Source organism: Urocampus carinirostris, chromosome 8, assembly GCF_059441175.1.
Source record: "Urocampus carinirostris isolate Australia breed hairy pipefish chromosome 8, RoL_Ucar_1.0, whole genome shotgun sequence".
NCBI classification, from domain to species: Eukaryota; Metazoa; Chordata; class Actinopteri; order Syngnathiformes; family Syngnathidae; genus Urocampus; species Urocampus carinirostris.
In genome coordinates this window covers 13178278-13205118 of record NC_142356.1, presented here as the reverse complement: position 1 = coordinate 13205118, position 26841 = coordinate 13178278, and the positions used below count along the sequence as shown (strand labels likewise).

Sequence of the window (26841 nt, the reverse complement as noted above, 5' to 3'; positions counted from 1 at the left end):
GTTACTTTGAAATATAATTATCATATTTTTGTTTGAATATGTTTTGACTTAATTATATGTATACGCAAATAAATAATAATACTTGAAAAAATAGTTTTATATTAAAAAAAAAAGTTTTTTTTTGTTGGAGTTATGTGACATGACAAACGGAGGGAGGGCTGGAATAACAAGGAGAGGAAGGCTAATATTTGTAAAACAGTGTCATCGCAAGAATGGAGGTCTTTTCACAAATTGAGGAATATTTACTTTAATCGAAGATGACTGGGTTTATTTATTAAACAGTAGATGAAGGGGAAAAACAATCGAGTGAACCGAACTCCATGAGAAATTAAATGTGGGGCTGTGCTCGTGTGCAACCTGAGTCGTCAAAGGAACCTTTCAACTCAGGTATGTATCTTATTTTTTTAATATACAACTGCCAATCAACATGAAACATTGACATTTGTGTTAAATTATCCTAAATTTTACTAGATGCTTGGTCGGCCGTTTAGTTAACAGTCACAATCTCCATTACTGTTTACGTAGCATGCTATGCTAACTCATCAAATCGAAAGTGACGAAGGCAACTACAACCAATAGAATTTCAGAAATAACGTACACGTGACTTGCACGTTAATTTTCATTGGACGGTTAATGGGATTACACGTCTCACTAAGGATGATGGCGGAACTGCCTGCAATGGCCTGATCACAACAGTCGGAGATTGTTTATGGAACACATCTGACGTGTCTGGACAAGCAGGAACAATAACAACAACCACGGCGGTGAAAAGACGATTTGGTATTTTGTTGTTGATTTCTTTCAAAAAGATTCCAAAATATCGAATATACAAGTTACTGTACTCACAGTGTGGTGTTTTCATACCTGTCAAGCTCCAGGGCTCCATGCCCTTACAAACTCGTATTTTCCCTTACAAAATAATTTTACACAATATTTCTTTTCCAAACGTGTTTATTTATGTAGTTTAACATGTTATATTTTACATGTGTTTCGTTATATCATATATATTGTTCATTAACATTTTGTTGTGAGATACTGAGTTGCTCGACATGAATGAGGTTTATTATAAAAAAAGTTCAAAAATGAAGTAGCTTGGACCTTCACTGTAGAAGGAAAAAATACATGCAAATATAATTAAGTAGAATAATACATTTTCTTATTCAAATTATGAATTCATTTTTTGCATTAATTGTTGGTAATATACTGATTAAAGGGCTAACAACAAACCTGTCTTTTTTCATTTTCTCGTTTTATACTTCCTTTTTTTCTTAACTTCTTTATACAGCAATAATGATTTGTAATATAATGTATCAAAGCAAGTGAGCCGTTTGAGAGCCGGCTCTCTTGAATGAGTTGAGCCGAAAAAGCCGGTTCTCTAAAAAGAGACGGACTTCCTTTCACTACATAACTACCACATGAAATCCGTGGGAGCAGATGCATGGGCACAGTAGCATCAAACCACTCACTTCGTTTGCAACGGAAAAAAACCCGATACCGAGATAGAGGCTACCGCGGCGAACTCTTTTGACTTGATTGATTTGACGTTTTGCCATAGTCGGTGTATACCGGATGGTACCCATAATTGACAAATTTGCGTTTTTCCGTACAGATTTTCTTGTACGCCGTACACGTCTTAAAATGCATAATAAACATACTTTGTACGACAAAAACGTACAGGTTGACAGGTATGTGTTCTGAAGTAACCAACTTAAACCTAATTGAATTTAAATTAATAATTTTTTAATGCCATTGATGTAAACGTTGTGAAACATTGTATGCAGCTATATTAGACATGGCACTGCAGGGTAAACATTTGATAAAGAGAAAAAAAAGAGAAGACTGTTAGGATAAATAGGTAAAAACGTTCCTACCCTCACCTATGGTCATGAACTTTGGGTCATGACCGAAAGAACACGATCCCGGATACAAGTGGCCGAAATGAGTTTCCTCCGCAGGGTGTCTGGGTTTTCCCTTAGAGATAAGGTGAGAAGCTCAGTCATCCGGGAGGGATTCTGTGTAGAGCCACTGCTCCTCCGCGTTGAGAGGAGCCAGTTGAGGTGGCTCGGGCATCTAATAAGGATGCCTCCTGGACGCCTCCCTCGGGAGGTGTTCCGGGCATGTCCCACCGGCAGGAGGCCCCGGGGGCGACCCAGGACACGTTGGAGAGACTATGTCTCTCGGCTGGCTTGGGAACGCCTCAGGGTCCCGTCGGGTGAGCTGGAGGAGGTGGCTGGGGATAGGGACGTCTGGGCTTCCCTTTTAAAGCTGCTGCCCCCGCGACCCGAGCTCGGATAAGCGGAAGACAATGGATGGATGGATGGAACATCTAGGGATGGCAAAATGAAGCCCTGCAGGGAAATGCTTCACACACACATTGGGGCTTTAAGATAATTATTTTCCTCGGCTATGTCGTCATGTGGACAGCAAAATAGCATGTTTGGTGCTTGTAGTGAAATTTTGTGCTCTTAAAAAATGTATATATATTTTTTCGTCGGGGCACCAATGAGGACGCAACTCTGGACAGCCTTCTCCACTGTTGACGGTCGCTGGCCTGTTCCTTGGTCGTGGCAAAGTTGGCAACAGTCATTTCTTAATGTTGTCAGCCTAGTTCTTTTTCGGTTTTCCTCACTTCCTGTCCCCTTGGACTGCCTTGGACAATAATCCTGGTCAGTCCTGAGGATCCTGTGACGTGACCTTACCAATGAAGTTTCTGTCCGCGCAGAGTTGACAACAGTTTTTCGTAGGGTCCAATCTGCCCTCTGATGGTGTTGCGCACCGTTTTGTTTGTCGCTTAGGCTAATTAGGTAATGCCTAGAAGTTTCCTGTATGATCGCATCTCCATGGCCTGGATTTTCTTTTCCAGTTTTGCTGTGACAGTCCATGTCTCGCAAGCATAGAGGAAGATAGAAGTCACCAGAGCTTGCATGAGTCTGATCTTTGATTTCAGTGCTATGTTCTTGTCCATCTAGATGGGTTTAAGTCTGGCAAATGTCGCGGTGGTTTGAGCTAGGATAACTCATACTTTACACACACAATATTAATCGGAATGTAATATTTATACCGGTTGTCCACATACTGTTTTTTTTGGTTATTTCTTGTTGAACGGATCCTGAGATAATCAGGCTTGGCTTGTTTGTGTTCAGTAGGCATAAATTCAGCTTTTTCAAAAATGTGTTTTGCTAGAAGCAGTTAAATGTATAACTTGGGCCGATTTTAAAAACTTTTCACACACACATACATTATTTTTATTGTTTTGAAGAAAGAAAAAGCTTATTTAGAAATGCTTTAATTATTTCATCTATTCCTTTTTGTTTGGTCTCAATTTATTTGATTATATACAACATTGAATTTGGAAAATATTTAATTTGCATGTTCTTTTAGGAACCAAAATTAATCAAATGTTTTAAACATGTTTGCCTTTGTAACTCTTTGTCATTACCACAAATTTTGCCACATACTACTTTGTTTATTTTACTGTTTAATGGACTTATACTTGTACTGTAACCATACAGATGGGTCAGGCACTGTGGAGGCTGCCACCAAGACAACAGCAGCAACTTCAAGAAGAGCTCGTTGACCGACTGGCAGACACAAGAGGAACCAGACAAGACGAAGGTATGAATAATACTGCACTTGTAGCATTTAGCAAATGGGTCTTGACCTAAATTGTGAATCCAGGTAATGCCGGGGAATATTACACCAGGATTTTGTCTAAAAGTCTGTCCCTTTGTGAATATGTATTTGACCCCTGAACCTTTTAGCCATTTGGGCCACTTTTGGCAGCAATAACAGAAACCAAAAGTGCACGATAACTGGTAATGAGTCTTGTACAACGCTGTGGAAGACTTTTGGCCCACTCTTTTTTTGCAAAATTGTTTCAAATCTGCCATATTGGAGGGTTTTCTAACATGAACTGCCCGTTTAGGGTCACACCACAGCATCTCAATTGGATTTAAATCCGGAGTTGGACTTGGCCACTCAAGAACCTTCAGTTTGTTTCTTTGAGCCAATCGTGGTGCATGATCCAAGAGCGCTTAAGTTTGAGGGATCAAACTGATGGCCGGACGTTCTCTTTCATGATCTTTTGGTAAACACCAGAATTCATTATTCCATCAAGATGTCCTAGTCCTGAGGCAGTAAAGCAGCCCCAGTCCATCATACTCCCAACACCATACTTTACTGTTGGCATCATGTTCTTTTTGTCAAATGCTGTGCTATTTTCACGCCGAATGTAACAGGCTGCACACCTTCCAAAAAGTTAACATTTTGACTCATCAGTCCACCGAATTATTCTCCAAAAGTCTTGAGGATAATCAAGATGCTTTTTTTGGCAAAAGTGAGACAACTCTCTCTATTCTTTAGTGGTTTTCGCTTGCAAACTCTCCCACGGATGCCTTTTTGGTCAGGGTCTTTCTTATAGTGGAGACATGAACACTGACCTTACACAACAACAACACCATTTTATACCAGTTTTTAATCGACAATTAAAGTTGTGTGTTATACGCCTGTGCACGTTACACATTAATAAATCTGGTATAGTGAAAATTCTACACATTTTTATTTCGAAGAATGCATATTCTGCCGGGAGCTTTACATCTATTTCTCTGCCTCAAATATGAATGTGCCTTGAAATATTTTAAGATACCAGAGATTATCTAACAAATGCTTATTCAAACATGTTTTTTTGCTTTTGTGTTGTATTTACTCATTTGGTTCCAGATTTACCTCGAGTAGTTATTAATTTTAGTCTACTGTGCGTGTCATTACCATTTCCCTAGGTAGAGATGGGGGAACACTTCGAAGAGTCCCTCAACATTGTTATGGCCCTGACGTCTACCATCTGCTGAAAACACGCAGAGGTAAGATAAAACCAAAACAATACTTTTTCTAGTGGAAATAACAAATGATTCTGACTAATCAAAGGGGTTGCTTGATTTGAAGTTGTTAAAACATGCGATGAACGTCTCTTAAAATGACCCACCATAAAATAACCCTACCCAATCACTAAAATCAGCTAATGCAATTGTACCTAAAATATTTTACATTTTTACATGTATTGATAATGCTAAATTATAATGATAACATTACAGTTCACTTATTAAGGTCCAAAGTTACAAATTTCTCATAATCGTGACCAAATGATTATTGAATTACATTAAAATAATCATAGTGTTTTACACATTTTTGTTGTTCTTAAATATTTCAGCATTTAATCATTTTCATGTGTTGTGCCATTAAGTAAGTGTGTTCAATTAATTCCAAAATATTTACGATTACTATTATTTCCTACTTCTGCCTGCCATCAAAAACTATAGAGTATAAATTTCATTGGAGCGGTACATTCATGTGTATTTGTATTGTCTTGTACAATATTGTTATTGTTTGAAAGAATTGTATGTGACTGATACCTTGTTTCCATGTTTTCTCATCTCCTTAAACGCCCAGGAATGTTTATCAAAAGCCCTTCAACATTAATATAAATGGACTTTTAATCTATATTATCTAATTACCTTGTTTTTTTTTCTTGTATTTTATTTTGATTTTCAAAAACCATGTGTTTCTTTTTATAAACAACTTGTTTACATCAAATTACGATTTCTTTTTTTAAGATTATTTTCCAAATAATCCGCTAATTTTCCGCTAACCGTTTCACCGGATGCTAACGTTAGCATAGCGCTAAATCTCCTGCCCGCTGCTATCAATAAACAGCAGCTTGCACACCCCAACGGAGCTTTATCGTCGACGGCGACTTTAATCGGGCATGTTTATGGACTGTACTCCCAAATCCATTCAATTGTGGACTGAGCAATTCGGAAAAACACTGAACTATGTGTAATGTAAGATCAAACATTCGGTTGTATCCGGCAACTCTGTTTGACCCTCAACCCCCCCGGAGGAAAACAAAGCCTAGTTACAACAAAGTCAGTTAGTTCTTTGTTCCTTTGTCTCTTTGTCCTTATCCTCACTGTAAATGTGGAACTGGAGTCGTCCAATTTCGTTATCACATCATATCCCATGTTGTAACAATGACAATAAAGGCATATTCTATTCTATTCTATTCTACTCAAATTTAAATGGATTGAAAAATATATATATTTTTGTGTATCATCTATATTTGATGGAAAAGAACAACATGGAGGCACCCTTGATGCTTGCAAACGCTATTCATAAGGCCCCGTTTACACATGAAAAAAAGAGTTATTAGACAATTAAAGGAAAACACCATGCCTTTGACGTCAACATCCCCATGGGTACGTACGCAAATGCACATGCAGACACCTAAATGAGAATGATGTGGTGAGGCACAGAGAAACCACATGAAGAAAATATGTAACAGATACTCATCACATTATAAGCGATGACAGCCAATAGGCACATAATACAGTGTAGAATCCAGTTTTGGCTTGTGCATTTCATGCCTAGGTCTAAGTAGTGCTACACCTGAATCAATCTAACTCTCAATAACTTTGTTTTGGCTATAAACCTTTTACTGCAGCTACAGCCGGGTCATACATAAGACTTACAACATTGGTACTCATTGCCTCCCTGCTTGGTGCTCGGCATTAGGGGTTGGAATTGGTCACCTAATGACTCCCAACACCTCAGTTGGTTTGAGCGAGGGGGCTGGGAATCCCCTCCTCTGAAATAATCTCCCAAAAAGAGTCAGAAATGACTCTAGCCACCTCCCACAAGGGGGACATGACTTTGTTATATATACATATATATATATATATATATATATATATATATATATATTCAACATCTGCAAAACGCTCCTGAAAATATTGTATGAGACAGTTGTGGCAAGCGCCCTCTTCTATGCGGCAGCGTGTTGGCGAGGCAGCGTCATGAAGAATAAACTGGCGAGGAAAGCGAGCTCTGTTGTGGGCACAGAGCTGGACAGCCTGACAACAGTAGCTGAGAGACGGGCACTGAAAAAGCTGCGGTCAATCATGGACAATTCATCGCATCCACTACACAGCATTATATCCAGACAGAAGAGCAGCTTCAGCGACAGACTGCTGTCACTGTCTTGTACCACGGACAGACTGAAGAGATCTTTTCTTCCTCATGCCATAAGGCTCTTTAACTCCACCCGGCAGAGTAAAGGCCCACATTAAACCACACCCCCTACATTGCATCTTACCGAATTTTATTGCAATATTTATTCTGTGTAGCACTATCTAGATACTCTATTTAACACGCTACAGTGGGTATTAGCACGTCACATTGGGTATTTGTATATTGTATTCTTTTTGCTTTATTATTGTATTGTTCTCAGCGCAGGGATGCTGCTGGATGAATAAAGTATCTATCTATCTATCTATCTATCTATCTATCTATCTATCTATCTATCTATCTATCTATCTATCTATCTATCTATCTATCTATCTATGTAAAGCTACAACACATAAAAACATTAATAATACCCTTGCAAAATTTCAATATTATTTAGGAATAAAGCCACATCAAAAATCTTTTTTTAGTGTTACACGAAATCAATCCTCCTTTCCCTACTTATTTGAAGGCTGCTGGTTCTACATAATTTTCTTGGTTTTTGAATCCTGCGCTTTTATCGTGTTCTCGAAATGAAAGTCACTCCTTTCCTCGGTTGTGACAGGCTTGCTAGTTTCAAAGTTGTCTGACCTTTCTTAATGATGTCCGGCTTTTCTTTAAAAGTCCTTCTTGAAAATGGCTTTGACAGCAAATCTGCAACCAAATCCATGTCTTCTCTTTCAGCCAAATCTACATAACAATATATTTGCTTGTGCAGGCCTCTACTGTTTGCTGGCCCTGGTTGGTACAATCTATCACTAGCCAATCATTCTTTTTCGTCCTCTTCCAGTTAAACGCCGGTTGGTATCATCACTTAAGTGCATTACCGCCCCTTAGCCAACCATAGTTTGTTAAAGCGCTGACGTTTCTCGACACAAGCTAGAAGACCTTGGTTTCACCAACCTCAAAAATGGATTGGTGAAAGTAACAGCTTAGTCGACGTGTATTTTATGCTACAGGGCCTGCAGAACAGATTGTGAAGGCCTCCAGGTAGATATCTGTGATTGTTTAAAAATTTAAATATGAAAACACACATATGGAATTGGCACAACCTGGAAAAGCAATGAAAGGAAGCTGACAGGCAATTTAGAATGATTTAATTAAGAAAGTACTCATGGGAAAAAATTAATTAACCTCACATGATTAGAAACTGGCTTAAGTTATGATAAATATAATTAACATCTCACGAGTGGGGGCGGGGGCGGCAGTAGCTCAAGTGGTAGAGCTCTCGTCTTGGGATCAAGGGATCCCAGTTCAAATCCCGGCTCGTCCGTGTTACATGTCGAAGTGTCCTTGGGTAAGACACTGAACCCCCAATACCCCCAATAAGCAGGTTAGCGTCTTACATGGCTGCAATACAAGGCCGCTATTGGGAAATATGAAGCACATTGTAAAGCGCTTTGGGAAGTCATTGACTTGAAAAGCGCTATATAAATGCAAATCATTTCATTTCACGAGTAAAATTCTCTGGGACTCAAAATGTTGACAGACACCAACGTGTTTGTGTGCAATTTCTAATTTTGTTGTGTTTTTTTCTGAGCTAATTTTGTTTCATCTTTAATTTTTAATCTTGCATTCTTATCGTTGTCATAGGGAAAGAACAAAACGGTTTTATTGACTTGGAGATGCTCCCTCCCGAGTTGGGAATCACCATCTTGTCGTATCTGAATGCTACTGATCTATGCCTGGCCGGATGCGTGTGGCAGGATTTAGGAAACGATGAATATCTGTGGCAGGGGTGAGGAAACCTAAGTCCCTTTCCACCGATGGCATTTTTCCACATGTTTGCAGTAAATGTCCATTTTGCTTTCCTTCCAAATGAGTCTTTTTGATAACCCCTCGTATTGATTTTCCAGGCTCTGCAAGTCCACTTGGGGTCACTGCTCCATCTACAACAGAAGGCTGCCTGCTGGTTTCTCATATAGAAGACTTTTTCTACAACTAGATGAAGGGAGCCTTACATTCAACGCCAACCCGCAGGAGGTAACGCATGCTAAACATCAAAGAAAACGGGTCCCTCCGACCCCCCACCACGCACTCTTTTAAAGTACTACGGCCGAGCCATGATCTTTCTTTTTCTCCCCCTTTCCCACTCTCTCACCCTTTGGCTTTTTCCCCACCCTCCCCTCCGCAGGGTATTTTGTATTTCATGTCGAAAGGCATTCTATTGGATCACCCCAAAGAGCAGGCTAAGTTCATCTTTTATACTAGGCGGCTCAACTGGAAGATGCTGAGAATATACCTGGATGAGAGGTAGGCTTGGTTTGTACACCGTATATATTTTTCTCTCTATACATTATATCTTTAAACGCCCCCTTTTCTGTACATTATTTATTCTCATCCTTGAAAAAAAAAATAATGTGCTGGATTTGTATAATTACTGCACACTGCAAACACAGCAGACCCAGTTGCACCAATACATTTAATCCCAAATTCTTAAACATAGATAGATAGATAGATAGATACTTTGTTCATGTTTTTTGCATTCTAAATTGTTGGGAATTTAATATTAAAATGTATCGTTTACCAAATTGTTCGAATTCGTTATCTGACTCCATTAACCAAACACAACATACATTCACCCACCAATGCGCGCTCGTTTCTTGATGGAAAAGATGAACAAGAAAAGCTGACATTTTCATATGGGGGCAGATTTAATTTCTTAAACAATTCAACTAAGTGAACTCCATCGAATATGGCCGAATTAGCGTTGTTGGAGTCTCTGGGAAGCCTTCTCTTCAAGTCCTCTCACTTCTCCTCTCCGCCCGCGTCTTTCCGCAAGATGGTGGGCCGGCTCCTCCCATGCGCGTGCCAGGGAAGCCCCACGTGGGCTCCACCACCTCGCCTCGATGTCTGGAAAACTCAAAACAGCAGAGCGTTTCTCATAACAATGCCTGCCGTCCTCCGTCATCAGGGCCTTTCTGCGTCGTCGGATGCGCTGACTATCTTATCAGCCTCGCGTCCCGTACCCGCCATTACTGTAAACAATATTCTCCACTAGGTTGCACTGACCTCGCACCGCAACCCCGCCAGTGAATATCTTTTGCATAAAATGTAATTTGAATTTCGATCGTACAAAATCCTTTATAGTCAAATGTATAAAATCCTTCAATATATATAATATAAATACACATATACACATCTGAGCTTATTTATAAATCCCAATTTGTGTGCGTGGGTGCATGTGTGTGCGTGTTCGCATGTGGCTTATAGGCTCGGAAACAGCGGAACCGTTTTTCGTGAAGATTGACTCAGTTGTACTTTCAGCTTCCTTCAGTGTCTTTAGCTAGGTTTCAGGTTAAGACACCCCAAAAGATACCAACAAAATCGATAAACATCTGCATTCGTGGCGTCTCTAAGGCCCTCTGGCGGCCAAATTGGGTACTGCAGCTCCTGACCACCATCCACTCCAAGCTGCCAAATCCAATCTTCTATCAGAGCTAACACCTTGATTGATGCAATCATTTCTTATGCTCACATTTCAAGAAACCCCCCAAAATATAAATTTGTTTTAATAATAATAAAAAGTAACTATCATGCCTTTCTTTAATTACGCGTAGGTCAATAAATTTGAGATTTATCTCACATAAACATGAGGCTCGCTTAGAAGGTATTGACATGATTGTCTGCAATCTTGCTGATAAAGGTACCCACCCAAAACCAAAAACCTTTTAAAAGGCTGGACAAAAAAATGAGAAAAGTAATGTGCTTTAGTCTCTTTGAGTCTCCGTAGTTTTTATTCTTTCTTGTGATTTGTAACTTTTGTTTTTAGTAGCACTTCACAAAACATTGACATCTATTGGTCAACTATCACACAGTGTTCCTTTAAGGACTCTCAAGTAACAGTGGAGGGGTATGGAGTTTGTCTGATGTGATTGTATATTTCTGACATTAATATTTCAATTGCTTTTATTCAAGATGGCAACATTTAAGAAATCTCTTCTGCATTACAACCTGAAAAAATTACCGTATTTTCGAGAGTATAAGTCGCAGTTTTTTTTTCATAGTTTAGCGACTCAAACTCTGGTGAGACTTGTATTTGAAATTATTAACACATTATTACCGTAAAGTCCGGACGATAAAGCGCACCTGATTATAAGCCGCACCCACCACATTTTAAGAGGAAAACCGATTTTGTACTTGCACACGCCGCACCTGTATATAAGCCGCATGCGCCCACATTGAAAATGTAACACAAACAAAAAATTAACCCAAACCCGACTTTAAGTCCCTCAATTGAAACTGAATGTCCTTCATTAAAGTACACAGTCCAAAAATCACAGCCGGCAAAATGAACGGAAAATGATACCGGTACTTAAGGTTTGATGCAGACTTGCAGAGTCCGGGTCCCGTTGAAAGTAATCCAAGGGAAAAAGTGTATATTTCCGAAGGTAAGGGTGGAAAATATATACATGCACTATTGTCCGCCGCGTCCACAAACACGTCTCACCTTTACCCCACTTCCCGTCAGCCCGCGTTTGCTCCGGCCCTTCTTTCTCATTCGCCCGGGCAAAGCATATCAGAATAAGTTTCTAAAATAAAGACAAAGTAATACATTACAAAAATATACAGTTGCAAATACCTATTATACATGGTTCCACATATTTACAAAGAAAGACGGTACACCGAGAGAGTTTTCAAAGCTTTAATAATAATAATATAACTTTCATCCCAAACCGTGCCTGTGACAGGGCAGTTAATGGTAGCAACATGCTAGCAACACGCTCGCAACACAGTAAACGGGTCTGTTAAAAAAACATACCGTACTTGTAAAAATCACTGTAAACCGTCCTCATCTTCCTCCTTAGAACTGAAGCCATCAAAGTCGTCTTCCTCAGTGTCGTAAAGAAACTTTGTCATATAGACGTCGTCCCACGCTCCCTTATTCCAAAACACAGTAAACGGGTCTGGTAAAGTTTACATGCAGTAGCTCTGTTTCCTTCTTTATCGGACTGCTCGATGGCTTTTAGCTTTAAAGCTGCGTCATGTGCCTTTCTTTTTGCATTTTGCATGATGAGGGTATGTTTACGCTAATTTAATTTGTCCACAAGCCAAGAAGTTGCAGTCTTCCTCGGCGCATATATTCCACCGGTCTAAATCTTACCTTTTGCACTCGAGCGCCGCTGGTGGCCGTTAGAAGAATTACATAAATTGGCCGCATCACTGAATAAGCCGCAGGGTTGAAAGTTTGGGAAAAAAGTAGCGGCTTATAGTCCGGAATTTACGGTATATCATTGAGTTGTAATTTTTTCTTACGATACTGTGTATCACTTCACATGTTATTTTCACGCTAAACCGCAAGAGGGCGCTCCAGGCCTGTGTTGGATCATTTCAGTACATATGCACCCTTAAAAACTAGACCTCTTATCTCATGCCTGTGTCCATCTATGCGTGCTTAGGCGTGATGTTTTGGACGAGCTGGTGACACTTCACAACTTCAGCAATCAGTTTCTCCCCAACGCCCTACGGGATTTCTTCAGACACATCCATGCACCGGAGGAGAGAGGAGAGTATCTGGAAACCCTCATCACCAAATTCAGCCAGAGGTTTTGTACCTGCAACCCTGGTCTAGTCCGAGACTTGGGTCTCAGTCCTGGTAAGTGTAGAATTTTATATTTTACGTATGTGAAAAGAGTAAGCGTCTGTATTGAAAGTATATTGTATACCTACGGATTTAACATTTATGGCTTGGAAAAATATTTGATCTTTGCTTTGAGGAATAACAAATAGGCTTGAAGAAAATAGATCCATCATAGCAAAAATGGGTGGTCTAGAAAATTATTTACATATATTTGTCAAGACCAGAACGGAGACAGGACCCACTTGTGTTACGTTTCTCTCAGTTTTATTGGGAAGAAAGGAAAGGATTGCACACACGATACGGTGATCGCTGGTCACGGGAAGCAGGTCGCTCTGAACGCGGAAATGGCACTACCGCGGCGAGCGATGGCGGTGTCGGGAACGGGAAAAAAACGGGTCAGTAGCCGGGACACGAGAGCAAAAACGTGGTCGGGAACAGCAACGAGTTAAAAGCCAGGAGAGGAGAGTAGACATGCTCAAGATCAAAAAACGGGTTGAAGCCGGGGAACAGACTGGAGCAAAACAGGAGTGAGTCAGGGTCGAAAAGTTTGCCTAGAGTAAAGTGAGGTTCGCAGACGGACTGACAACAGGTGACAGATAAACGAGGATTCAAATAGTGACAAGGAGCCAATCAGAGTCCGAGGCTTCACATCAGTTATCATGACAATATAACATTGGAATGAAAACATTACCAGCACATTTTATAGGATGTTTCAGTTTATAACAAGGGCCGCAAACCTTTTTGAAGCTGAAAGATACCTTTTTTTAATTATTGATTAGCACCATGAGGGAGGAGTTTGATATGCATTCCTAAAATGTTTTGTTATTGCCTTGTTATTATCATGTTATTACCAGGCTGTAATTCAGGGGTGTCCAACGTGGTGCTCGTGGGCACCAGGGTGCCTCCCTAGGACAGCTGAGGAGTGGACCTGTTCTGAAAACTGCTAACCAATATTGGGTCGTTGTTTTGTCTTGTAAAATATTTTTTTTAGTGGTTGGCTGAGTCGATTTAACCTATCTTCTAATAGTTAAGCAGGTAATAACGTGATTAGTTATTATTTTAGGAATACATATCAAACTGGGTGCCCTTTGCACTAATTATTTGGAAAATGTAGCTCTCATCTTGAAAAAGGTTGGAGACCCCTGCTGTAATTATGAGATAGAGTTAAAATAGACTCAGTCAGCCATGTCTTCGATTACATATATCAATCATCTAATTTTAGAAATCATTTTGAAAGTTCATGTATTTATAGAATGCGGCATGGGAGCTGAGTAGTTAGCGTGTCCGCGGCACAGTTCTGAGGTCATGGGTTCAAATCCAGCTACCATCCTTCCTCAGCGGAGTTTGCATTTTCTCCCAGCGCTTGCGTGGGTTTCCTCCAGGCAATACGGTTTCCTCCAACATTCCTAAAACATGAATTTCAGGTCCAAAGTGTCCCTAGGTGTGAATGAGCAAGCGAATTGTCTGTCCCTGTGTGCCCTGCGATTGGCTGCCAACCGGTTCAGGGTGTCCCCTTCCCACTGCCCAAGGATGGCTGGGATGGGCTCCAGCATCCCCGCGACCCTACTGAGGATAAGCGGTGCAGACAATGGATGGATGGCCGTATTTAAAGACACTGATCATGCTAATGATTTCTCATACCAATTAGAAAACATATTTCCAAGATCTCAATGGCCCATCACTGATGTTCAAAACCCGTCTGTGGGTTACTCGTGTTATAAACCGGCGGGCAACAGGTTGGTGACCCCTGGTATGTACAATCTACCGTAAATTCCAGACTATAGAGCACACCTGATTATAAGCCGCACCCACCACATTTCAAGAGGAAAACCGACTTTGTACTCACACAAGCCGCACCTGTATATAAGCCGCATGCAAACCCAAACCCGACTTTAAGTCCCGCGATTGAAACTAAATGTCCTTCATTAAAGTACACAGTCCAAAAATCAAAGCCGGCAAAATGAACGGAAAATGATACCGGTACTTAATGTTTGATGCAGACCTGCAGAGTCCGGGTCCCGTTGAAAGTAATCCAAGGAAAAAAGTGTATATTTCCAAAGGTAAGGGTGGGAAAAATATATATCCACTATTGTCCGCCGCGTCCACAAACAGGTCTGTCTGATTCTCACCTTTACCCCACTTCCCGTCACCCCCCGTTTGTTCCGCCCCTCCTTTTTCATTCGCCCGTGCAAAACATATCAGAATAAGTGTCTAAAATAAATACAAATAAATACATTACAAAAATATACAGTTGCAAATACATATTATACATGGCTTACACATATTTACAAACAAAGACGGAACACCAAGAGAGTTTTCAAAGCTTTAATTATAATAATATAACTTTCATCCCAAACGGTGCCTGTGACTGGGCAGTTAATGGTAGCAACACGCTAGCAACACGCTCGCAACACAGTAAACGGGTCTGGTAAAAAAAAAAACATACTGTACTTGTAAAAATCACGGTAAACCGTCCTCATCTTCCTCCTTAGAACTGTAGCCATCAAAGTTGTCTTCCTCAGTGTCGGAAAGAAGCTTTGTCATATAGACGTCATCCCACGCTCCCTTATTCCAAAACACGCTAGCAACACGCTCGCAACACAGTCAACGGGTCTGGTAAAAAATACATACCGTACTTGTAAAAATCACGGTAAACCGTTCGGACTGCTCAATTGCTTTTAGCTTGAAAGCTGCGCCACGTGCCTTTCTTTTTGCATGATGAGGGTATGTTTACGCTAATTTGATTTGTGCACAAGCCAAGAAGTTGCAGTCTTCCTCGACGCATATATTCCACCGGTCTCAATCTTACCTTTTGTACTCGAGCGCCGCTGGCGGCCGTTAGAAGAATTAGATAAATTGGCCGCATCACTGAATAAGCCGCAGGGTTGAACGTTTGGGAAAAAAGTAGCGGCTTATAGTCCGGAATTTACGGTAAGTGAAAAAGGTGACACGCAATTGTATTTAAAAAGAAAACATTCAGATTATTTTTCACCTCCAAGAATACTTTGAAAATAAAATGCCAGATTAAAAAAAAATCCAACATATAAGGCACGCTTCTTTTTCACATTGACTGCCTTGAATCTGGGTTCTGTACACAAAACATTTATAACATTAAGAATATTGAGTACATTCAGAATTTGAAGAAGAAATGATAATCAGACATTTCTCAGATCACACTTTAATACACTGTGTAAACTTAGTTTTTATGGAAAAGGACACACAATATCACCAAAATCAAGTGCTTCAGCAACAAACCTTAGCTTTAGTATTGTCAGTGGAGTATGAGTGACCTAATACTGCTCTATCACTCAATTATACTACAATTTACTCTAATACTGCTTGGACTTACTTATGTGATTTGTGGGATTAGTGTAATGGTAGTGGATCATGGATGGATGCTTGGTACTCTCTCTCAGATTTTCTGCTTTGCAATTTGCTCAAGAAGGGTTTTAAAAGATCAAGGTAGAAGAATAGAATTTCAGCTTCCGACAACCAACGCATTTCATGCGATAAGTCGGTATTTTATTTAAAGTCCTGAGCAATCTCGTCATATCTTTCTTGCATGACGTTTAAGCTATTTTGTACTCGAAGGTGAAAGTTAGGTAGCGTCATTTTTGGACTACAAGCCGCTACCTTTTGGCTATATTTTACACACTGCGGCTTATTCTTTTTTTTTTTTCACCTTGGGAAAGAAACTAAATAGGGATAGAATGGCAAAATTTTGTGCAGGCTTGGGGAGTAACGGAATACATGGAATGGCAAAAATGATGTTGGCAAGCTGTTTGGATTTATTTTCATTTTGTTTGTGTCGCATTTTATGTTAGTTTTGCCGGAGATCAAAGAGATCAAAGCCAGGAGAGAAAGCTTACCACGTGTTGTGAGTCATCATTTTTTCATCCCTGGCGTTAAGGTTTCAAGCTTTCACTCTGGCAAGGAAATCAAGCTGCTACCTGTAAACTTGGCATAAATGAATCAATGGTGAAGAATCTGTCCGATCATTTTGGCGCTCGGTCGGCAAATTCCTCAAGTGTGCGAGGGACATTGGAAAACTGCCTTTTTCGACGGCGCATTCGCTCTGATTACCGCGCTGATGTCTGGAAACATTTATGACGCCCTTCTAGAGGAAAAAAATGTGTTTATATTTTGGCAAACATTATTCATATCATACATCCAAGGAGCATAATGGGGATTTTGACGGTACTTTATTCAGTATTGGCTATGTGCTCACAATATTTCAACTCCCACATCTGACTTGAATAGCAGTGGAAGTTATCTATCAAAAGCGCTTCTGTTCTCTTTCTGTATTGGAGTCATTGTCAGGTGTCGGGAGTTTCCTTTACTCCTCAAGGAACGATGACAAGCATATGCAATTTGGTCGGTCGCTGCAGAAACTACCAATGACTAGAGCACAAAAAACACATCTGTGTTGCTTAGAAATACAGGGGTCACATTTTACACAGCTTGTGTCGCCGACTCCCCGTGCGGACTTCATTGATGGCGTCAAGCCCAGTGAACTGGACGCACGGCGGGGCCTGGGGTTGGCCCAAATCACCTCTCCTCCTGAGTCCTCCAAAAAAAATTCGGGTTTGTTTTAGGGACGGTCCTGCAAATCATGTTAATCTGTTGGGTTTGGGCTTCAATACCCTCAGGCCTGGGTCGGGACGGATTATTTTGGGGCCCAGTCTTACCTCGCTCTCTAGCCTGTGGCTTAAAATCTGGTGCGGCTTGTAAAAATGCAAAATTGAGCATTCTTCTTCAATATTAGCATGCAGGTTTTATTCAGGTACGTTCCATAGTCTATGATTTACGGTAAATAATAGCAAATTTACCACATTTGAAAAACACATGGATTTATCCATATCTCAAAGTATCTTGAGAAGCAAATGACAAAACGTGAATCTAGGACAATTTAATGTGTGTTATTAGTCTATAAAACCACTAAAGATATAAAGCACATCTGGTAAATTCAGATAGCTTTTAATCTCAATTTTTTAATGGAATGTTGGAAGATGTTCAATGAGAGCACCATCGGTCACACAACACACATCAAGCCGATAGTGAAATTCTTGCCAAACGTGTCCCAGCATTGCCATTGCTTGCAACAGTTTTTGTTTTTTGTGGCTTCAGCTCATCCACAGGTCTTGGAATATGGGGTACATAGGCCAATCTTTTCAACTAATCCCCACAAAAAGACTGCATGGTGGGAGATATAGGTGGCCAGGACACAAGATTGTGATCCTTTTGTCCAGGCTTTACAATCTGTAGGTCTGGAAGTGTTGTGTTCAGAAACTGTCCAACTCCGAGGCTGCAGTGTGTGTGAAATACATGTAACAACAGTCCATGATTCCGTTTTTTTTTTGCAAATTCAAGCACACAAAACGCCTTTTCTTGTCGAGTGACAACACCGCTAAAGGGTCTGAGAATAAATTAACAAATGAATTGCCTTACAAGAAACGTAATGTATTTCACTTTATAAGGCTTTCGTCTAACTTCCAATCAAAGTCAGGAAACACGGGGACTTCAATTGTACCCAAGACTTTTGCAACACCCTGTATAATCACAACCTCAAAAAAATGTTGTATTCCATTTTGAATACACTTGTGTTGTTCAGCTGGCATTTTACTCATTTGCATACTGTAGCCTACTAAACTGTGTTGCATTGTAGTGCTTCTTCTTAAAGGTTTAACAATGTCAATAGATATTTATGCTCTGCCATATTCTCTACTGAGAGCATTTCAACGGAATACTTTTATCACAATCTCTTATATTGTTTTGTTCTCTGCAGATGCTGTGTATGTTCTGTGCTACAGTCTCATCCTGCTGTCCATCGATCTCACCAGTCCGCACGTCAAAAACAAAATGTCTAAAAGGGAGTTTATTAGGAACACTCGCAGAGCCGCCCATAATGTCTCCGATGACTTTGTGGGCCATCTTTATGACAACATTTACCTGATTGGCCATGTGGCAGCGTAGCTCATCTTCCAAAAATGTCTTCTCCTAATTATATCTGTACATTTTTAAAATGTTGAAAATATTTATACATTGTTTGCAAACAAGCAGATACAAATATCCAGGGGTGCTCACCATTTTTCAATATTTAATACTTACAATATTAACAAACCTTGAACGATATACCGGAAACTACAAAATATGCAAAACAGCCAATCTTTTTACATATATTGTATCTTTATTACGCCAAAAATTAAAGTAAATGAAAAATATTCAAAAGAATGTTGACATTTCTCACCGTATTCATAAAAAAATAAAATACATTCATTCAGAATAATAGTACAATAATCAACCTGTTACCATTGTTTTTGTCAAATGTTGCGATTGCAAGAAATAATAAGTACCACTGTACTGCAGTTTAAAAACGAATAACAAATACATACATTTATGCCTATTAATTGAAATTACAACATATACTTATAGAGTAAATGTATTCAAGAGATTCAAAGTGTTTATTGTCATATGCACAGTAAAAAACCACAATTCCATGAACAATTAAATTCTTATTTAGCTGTTCGCACAGTTGCCATTGTAATAAAACTAAGAAACTATATACATGTATACATAAAAGAATATTCCGAATATATAGTTGACTTTTTTTTTGTAAGGCAATGTTTTACCTTTATTTCCACCGTCATTCATGTTATGAAATATAAATGCTAATTTACATATTACATTTCATTTAAACTCCAATCATGAAATAATTGTTATATTATTTTAAACACACACACATTATATATATATATATATATATATATATGTATATATATATTGCACTACCATTTGGGCAGTTAACCAAAAGTTTAGGGTCACCCAGACAATTTTGTATTTTCCCTGAAAAAGTTTCACTTTTTCTTATCAAATGAGTTGTCCAATGTTTTTGTTTTTCACTTTGCCCATATTAATATTTTCCTTTTGTCGGCCAGTTTTAGAAATGGCTTTTTCTTTGCCAATCTGCTTGCTTTCAAGGCCAGTCACCTCTTTACTGTAGAATTTGACACTAGTGTTTTGCGGGTACTAGTTAACTAACAAAGCTGCTAGATGAGGACCTGTAAGATGTCTAGGTCTTAAACTAGGGAATCTAATGTACTTGGTTGGGCCTCCCAATTATTTTTCTACTCTGTGTTAGGCCTGATTGTGCTGTTCTCAGAAGAGAGTAGTACACACCGTTGTAGGAGATCTATAGTTTTCTCGCATGATATAGCCTTCGTTTCTTAGAACAAGACGAGACTGTCAAGTTGTACGCAAAAGTTCTCTTTTTCTGGTTGTTCTGAATGTTAAATCACACCCACAAATGTGATGCTCCAGATACTTGACGAGCTCAAAAGAGAAGTCCGTTTTATAGCTTCTCTAACCAGCTCAACTTTTTTCAGCTGTGTTAACATCATGGCACCAGGGTTTTCTAACCATCCATTAGCCTTCTTGCGCAATCAGTCAACACAATGTACTATTACAACACTGCTGGTTGTTAGAAATGGGCCTCTATTCGCAGATATCAGATACTGCATTACAAAACAGACATTTCAATCAAAAATTTGTAATTTACCACATGAACAATGTATGGGGTGTATTTCGAATCAGTTTATTGTTATCTTCGTTGGAAATTGGAAGATTTCTAAGCAAACTTTTGAACGGTAGTAATGTATGTATGTATGTATATACCGTATTTTCCACACTATAAGGCGCACCGGGTTATATGGCGCACCCCCAAAACATAGTTTTTGGTCCTATGTTTTCCATACATAAGGCGCACCGGATTATAAGGCGCTACAATGGGAAGGTCAACAAAACAGTCAGATAGTTCAGTCAAACTTATTACCCCCTTAACATTCCCAAAGCTTGCAAAGAAGCAAATACGTGTGTCAGACATGTACGGAAACAGTGTCTGTACGATGTCACAAATCACTCAAATGCATCGTTCCAAATATCATTCGGAAGGTTAAAGTCTTGGGATTCAAGAAATGCCCAACATTTCTTAGTTTCCATTTTATTTTTTGCTGGCAACTGTGTGGACAGCAAAGTAAGAATTTTATTGTGCAACGGGGTTCTTTACCGTGCATATGACAATAAACACTTTGAATTAAATTTAGTTTAAAAATAGACTCATCACAGAAACATCAAGATCGTTCTAAAACAAGATACCGGGAATATATAAAGCCGCATAGCTCACCTAAGTTCTCTTGCAGCCATCACATTCAATAACGATACGTAACCATGGTCTTCTTACAACCGTGAGTGTCGTAAATCCAGGAGAGTCAAATATTTACAAATACAGAATAGTAAAAAATGTTTTCTCTATGTAGTGCAACCCAACGTGTGATTCACATTCATCTTTTTCGGCCAATTGCAGGCTTTGTTTCGCCCCTTTAGCCTATGCGAGCCTGTAAATGATAAAAAGGATCCGCCCCCTTTACCTCCGAGTAACTTTAGCCAATAGTGACTGATTCAAATGATGATTGACACATTGGTTAGGAAATGAAACGCCGTTATATAAATCCCAGCATACACCGCGGAGTACTTCGCCTTCGGGGGAAAATCTAGTCGGCGGCTGCTTGCCTTAGTTGCAAGACTTTGCGACTTAATATTGATCCATATATAAGGCGCACTGTATTATAAGGCGCATAGTCAGCTTTTGAAAAAAATAAAGGCTTTTAGGTGCGCCTTATAGTGCGGAAAATACGGTGTGTATATATATATATATATATATATATATACATATATATATTTTTTTTAATATATATATATATATATATATATATATATTATTTTTTTAATTTCATTTTTAAAATTTTAAATAGTCAGAAGTCTGCAATTGACCAAATTTGATGTACTTGCATTTTACCACTAGATGCCAGTGCATCCTAAGAAACACACAGCACTGAATACACTAACTACGCTGCGATCTACTGGTAGATCCCCATCACCTAATGAGCACCCCTGTAATAGATCACTGTAGTGTGGGAGAGATGCTGCCGCCAAAATGATATGTTATGTCCGGAGATGTTTGTAATCGAGGAAGATGGTTTGGACTAAAACCAGGAAGATAAACTCTGACACTGCACTGATAAAGTACCATGACTACGTGGTGGAAGGATGAACTTGACAGTTTCTCTCCAACTGCGTCGGACTGCTTCACGACCGCCAGTTGAACAATTACATTCACCTCAGAAATAGATGATACATTGTTGTGTATATACCTGAGAACAGGAGTGGGCAAACTACGGCCCGTGGGCCGAATTAGGCCAGCTAATGGATTTGATCTGGCCCGCCAGACGAAGTTGAGAGAAGCACAGGCAAAAATGGCTTTAATCAATGTCCTGCAGTTTAAAATATCGTCCACTGGATTTTGCCAAAATAAGGCGCCACTCCCAAAGCTGTAATTGCTGACTACTATTTATCAACCAGAGAACATTTGAGGAAACAAACCATCCTGATGGTTAAAGATGCGTTAAATGCTTTTATAATAGCATAGCTGTCAAGCTCCACGGCTCCATGCCCGTTACACACTGTCGTATTTTCCCTTACAAAATACAAAATAATCATACACCATATTTTTTTTTCCAGAATGATGCATGATGGGATATCCCCAGGCGGGATGGTACCCATAATTGACAAATTTGCGTTTTTCCGTACACATTTTCTTGTATGTCGTACACGTCTTAAAATGCATAATAAACGTACTTTGTACGGCAAAAACGTACAGGTTGACAGGTATGTAATAGATTGGAATCTAACAGCATAGTTCTCAAATACAGGTAGACATTTAAAGTAAAATTAAAAACAGAAAACGACTTTTTACCTATTGAAACAATCATTTAATATATTGCCTACATATCAAAAGTTGAAATAAGAACAACTTGCGTTATTTTGTTGTCTTACTTATCCTGTGTCCCTTCGTGTGGCCTAATAAAATCAATATTTTTGCGCTCATGGGCGACATTCAAATACCTGGCTACATTTTTCTGTACAGTGGAACCTCGGTTCTCGACCATAATCCGTTCCAGAACCCTGTTCGAAAACCGATTTGTTCGATCACCGAAATCATTTTTCCCATTAAAAATAATGTAAATCGTTTTAACCCGTTCCAACACCCTGAATGTTTACCTTGAATGTTTAACGTAAACATAAAGCTAACCCAGGCTAATCGTACGTTCGCGTTAGCGTATTCTTCCGTACAAAAGATTACGCTAACAAAACGTGTAAAAAAAAAAAAAAACATAAAGAAAAGAATTATGAATAGGATTTCTTACCTTTGTGGTGGTCAGCAGAAGGCGCATGCTGTATTCCCTAGCAAGATCAGTCAGTCGCACACCTCCTTCATATTTTGCTATTATTTCTTTCTTAAATCCAATAGTTGTACGCACTACTTTTCTTTTTTCACCTGTAGCAACTTTGCTGCTTGCACTGACTTTCTTCGGAGGCATAATTAGGGGCTAAAACACTTGGTACACCTATATTAAAAGCGAAAGCAAAACGAAGCACGTCCGCACGCGATAACAGTCGGTCACGAAAAGAGCCATCTCCACCCGTACGCCGCTCAGCATGGCACCCTAGCGTACGCACTCATGCATTACCGGCGTTCGAACTCCGATTTTTTGACCGAACAGCGAAGCAAGAATTTCCCGAAATTTTGGGTCGGACTCCCATTTGTTCGAACAGAGAGGCGTTCGAAAACCGAGGTTCCACTGTACTTGCTTTTTAAAATCAATGTTATCTATGAATACATTCAATTTACAGCCCCAGTGTGTAATATTTGACCACTAGACGGCACTGTTGTCTAACGCTTACGAAAACCAGTGCCAGAGCGGGCAACAAAATGGCAGACAAACATGGCGACCTATGATTTTTATTATAAGAATAAACATTGGTATGATAGTAATTTTGCCTTGTATTCTAATCAATGTTATGTTACTAATTGAACGTGTTTTTCTACTATTAGAGGGCACTAAACATTACACACTTTCCCTTTAAAGCAAAAAACGATCGTTTTTCAATGCAAATCAAATTTAGTGCTTGAAAAAAGGGAGAGAATACTTTGCCATTACTTTTAATTCAAGTTTTTTTGTAAAAATATATATATATATTTGTATATTTTGAGTATTTCAGAACCATTTGGATGAGATTATCCTTATATTGTCCTTTAAACAAATAGGGGATGAGACATACTTGTGCAGGTAAATGCAAATAAGCAAAAACAGATTGTTTTTTGTTATCTTTTTTTCCTCATTTATTGCCGAGTTATCGGATACAAGACTATCGGCATATACAAAGAAATTATTCAGTCAGCTTTTTGTTTTCTTTGACTCGGCCCCTATGCAATTTTTTTCAACCAAACGCGGTCTGTGAAAGGTTTGCCCACCCCTGTCTTGGAAGATTATAGGCGTGTTGGGAAAGGTACTTGAGATCAGTAACGGTCATGCTACTCCATCCATCACTGGAGGGAAAAAAAAACAAGCCGAAAATGAATTCACGTGGGCGGGTCGAATAAACGTAAAACCTCATGATCCTCACACTGAGAACTGGTAAACCAATTAATATATCGAACAGTAAGACAAAGTCATCTTCTCAATCTTCAATCCACTGCGCCCAAAGGGTGATCATGTTGAAGTTTTTGAGTTTTTCCTTGCCCTCATGTAGGTTTTAGATCAGGGGATGGTGTCATAAAAGTCTGTAATCATAGTCTGTGGTTTGCAATAATCTGTGCAGCCCTTTGAGACTCTTTGTGATTAAGGGCTATACAAATAAATAAACATGACATGTGCAAAGTAAGAATTTGAAACAGGGGTCCCCGGATAACTTTTCCCTTCCCTGGTGAGGGGCCAGGGTCAGTTTGTTGCACAAAAAGTGTGACGATTGCAGGAGGGGCTTAATGCACAAATGTAGTTCTTCGGGAATCAAGCAACACTTCTGTATTCTTCACAGAACACTAGTCAGAAAATAAATAATAATATTATTGAAATGACACAGTATATTCTATAGTTTATGAATGACCTACCGTAAAATCCGGACTATAGAGCGCACCTGATTATAAGCCGCACGCACCACATTTTGCGGACATTATGGGTTTTGTCCGTACACAAGCCGCACCTGTATATAAGCCGCATGCGCCAACAATTAAACACGTAACACAGTCACAAGCTTATCCCAAACCTGACTTTAGGTGCCGCGATTGTAATTGCAAACATAGTACACAATCCATCCACCACAATCGGCAACATGAACGGAAAATTATACCGGTAGTTAAATTTAATGCAAACCTTTAAAGTTGAAAGTAATCCAACGAAAAAAATGTATATTTCCAAAGTTAAGGGTGGGAAAAATATATATCCACTATTGTCCGCTGCGACAAAAGACAGATCTACCGGTAACTCAGCTTTATCCGGGGCGGCAGTAGCTCAGGAGGTAGAGCGCTCGTCTTGGGATCAAGGGATCCCAGTTCGAATCCCGGCTCGTCCGTGTTACATGTCGAAGTATCCTTGGGTAAGACACTGAACCCCTAATACCCCCAATAAGCAGGTTAGCGCCTTACATGGCTGCACGGCCGCTATTGGGAAATGTGAAGCACATTGTAAAGCGCTTTGGGAAGTCATTGACTTGAAAAGCGCTATAGAAATGCAGATCATTTCATTTACCCTACTTCCCATCAGCCCGCGTTTGCTCCACCCCTTCTTTTTGATTCGCTCGTAGAACACATAACAGAATAAATATCTAAAATAAATACATTACAAAAATATACAGTTGCAAATACATATTATACATGGTTACACATATTTACAAAGAAAGACAGTACACCGAGAGCGTTTTCAAAGCTTTAATAATAATATAACTTTCATCCCAAACCGTGCTGGTGAAGGGTAGCAAAACGCTACTAGCAACACGCTCGCAACGCACAAAGCATAGCTGTTGAAAAAAAGCCGTGCCGCAATTGCGAAATTCACGGTAAACCGTCCTCGTCTTTCTCCTCATAACTGTCGCCATCAAGGGCGTCCTCCTCATAATCGGAACGAACCTCTGTCCTCTGTCATACGGACAATTCGAACATAAACTAAGAGGATGCAGTCTACCTCGGCGCACTATTCCACCGGTCTAAATTTTACCTTTTGTACTCGAGTGCCGCTGGTGGCCGTCAGAAAAATTACATAAATTGGCCGCTTCACTGAATAAGCCGCAGGGTTGAACATTTGGGAAAAAAGTAGCGGCTTATAGTCCGGAATTTACGGTATATTTCATGTTGACACTATCTGTGTATTGTTTGTTCATGCTAAATCCATTGCAACCTGGTCATCATTTTTGTTTTATTTTTTTAATTTCTTATTTCATCTTATTCTTAAATTATTTTATATTTTATTTTTAATTTGATTGTTTGTTATTGCAACATCAGTTGCAGTCTGGTCATCCTGGAAGAGGGATGACCTCATGTCCCTTCTCAAGGTTTCTTCATTTACCTCATGTTGGGGTTTTTGAGGTTTTCCTTGCCCTCATGTAGGTTTGAGATCAGGGGATGCTGTCATAATAGTCTGTAGTTTGCAATAGTCTGTGCAGCCTTTTGAGATCGAGCTTATTAGTTGGAACTGTTGAGTACCTTACCTCCCAAAGACTATAGTTCGAGAGAAGTAGTCCCTTTTTTCAATTCAAGTCTTTTATTTCCTTTCAATTTTCCTTTCATTGAAGTCAATAACTCCTCATTCGAAATCAAGTCTTACCCGCCCACGGGTTATTTATGTAAAAGATCCATTGAACATAATGAAGTCTGGCTTTCCTAATTAGGAGAGCCTTTTTATGTTGTATGTTTTGTTTGATTTTATTTGTGTTTAGAATGTAAAACTGACACGATGTAAGATGTTAGTTATTAAATCTTGTCTTTGCTATGAAGTCTTCAATTTCTGTCTTTTGCTTTATATTTGAGCTATGATACAGTGAAGAAAATAATTAGTTGAACACCCTGCTATATTGCTATTTCTCCTATTTAGAAATCATGGAGGATTCTGAAATTTTCATCATAGGCGCATGTCCACTGTGAGAGAGATAAACTAAAAAGAAAAATCCAGAAATCACAATGCATGATTTTTTTAACGATTTATTTGTGTGATATAGCTGCAAATAAGTATTTGAACACCTGAAAAAAAATGAGTGTTAATATTTGGTAATATTTGGCTGGGCCATGCTAGAACCTTGAACAAAATGGCACCGAAAAG

At 39.3% G+C, this 26841-nt stretch overlaps 1 protein-coding gene across 2 annotated transcripts; it reads left to right on the top strand.

Annotated features, from left to right (window-relative positions):
- Positions 1–150: 150 nt before the first annotated feature.
- fbxo8 (F-box protein 8) lies at positions 151–26518 on the top strand. Of its 2 annotated transcripts, none has more exons than XM_088341653.1 (8): positions 151–387; positions 3513–3615; positions 4779–4859; positions 8650–8794; positions 8913–9039; positions 9191–9309; positions 12456–12652; positions 18423–26518. In XM_088341653.1, exons 2-8 carry the CDS (start codon positions 3513–3515, stop codon positions 18608–18610), a joined length of 960 nt encoding a protein of 319 aa, XP_088197779.1. In that variant the 5' UTR covers positions 151–387; the 3' UTR covers positions 18611–26518. The 2 variants fall into 2 exon arrangements, with proteins under 2 accessions (XP_088197779.1, XP_088197778.1); XM_088341652.1 differs by lacking the exon at positions 151–387 and adding an exon at positions 663–780 and having other exon boundaries at positions 4779–4860; positions 8648–8794.
- Positions 26519–26841: the final 323 nt, after the last annotated feature.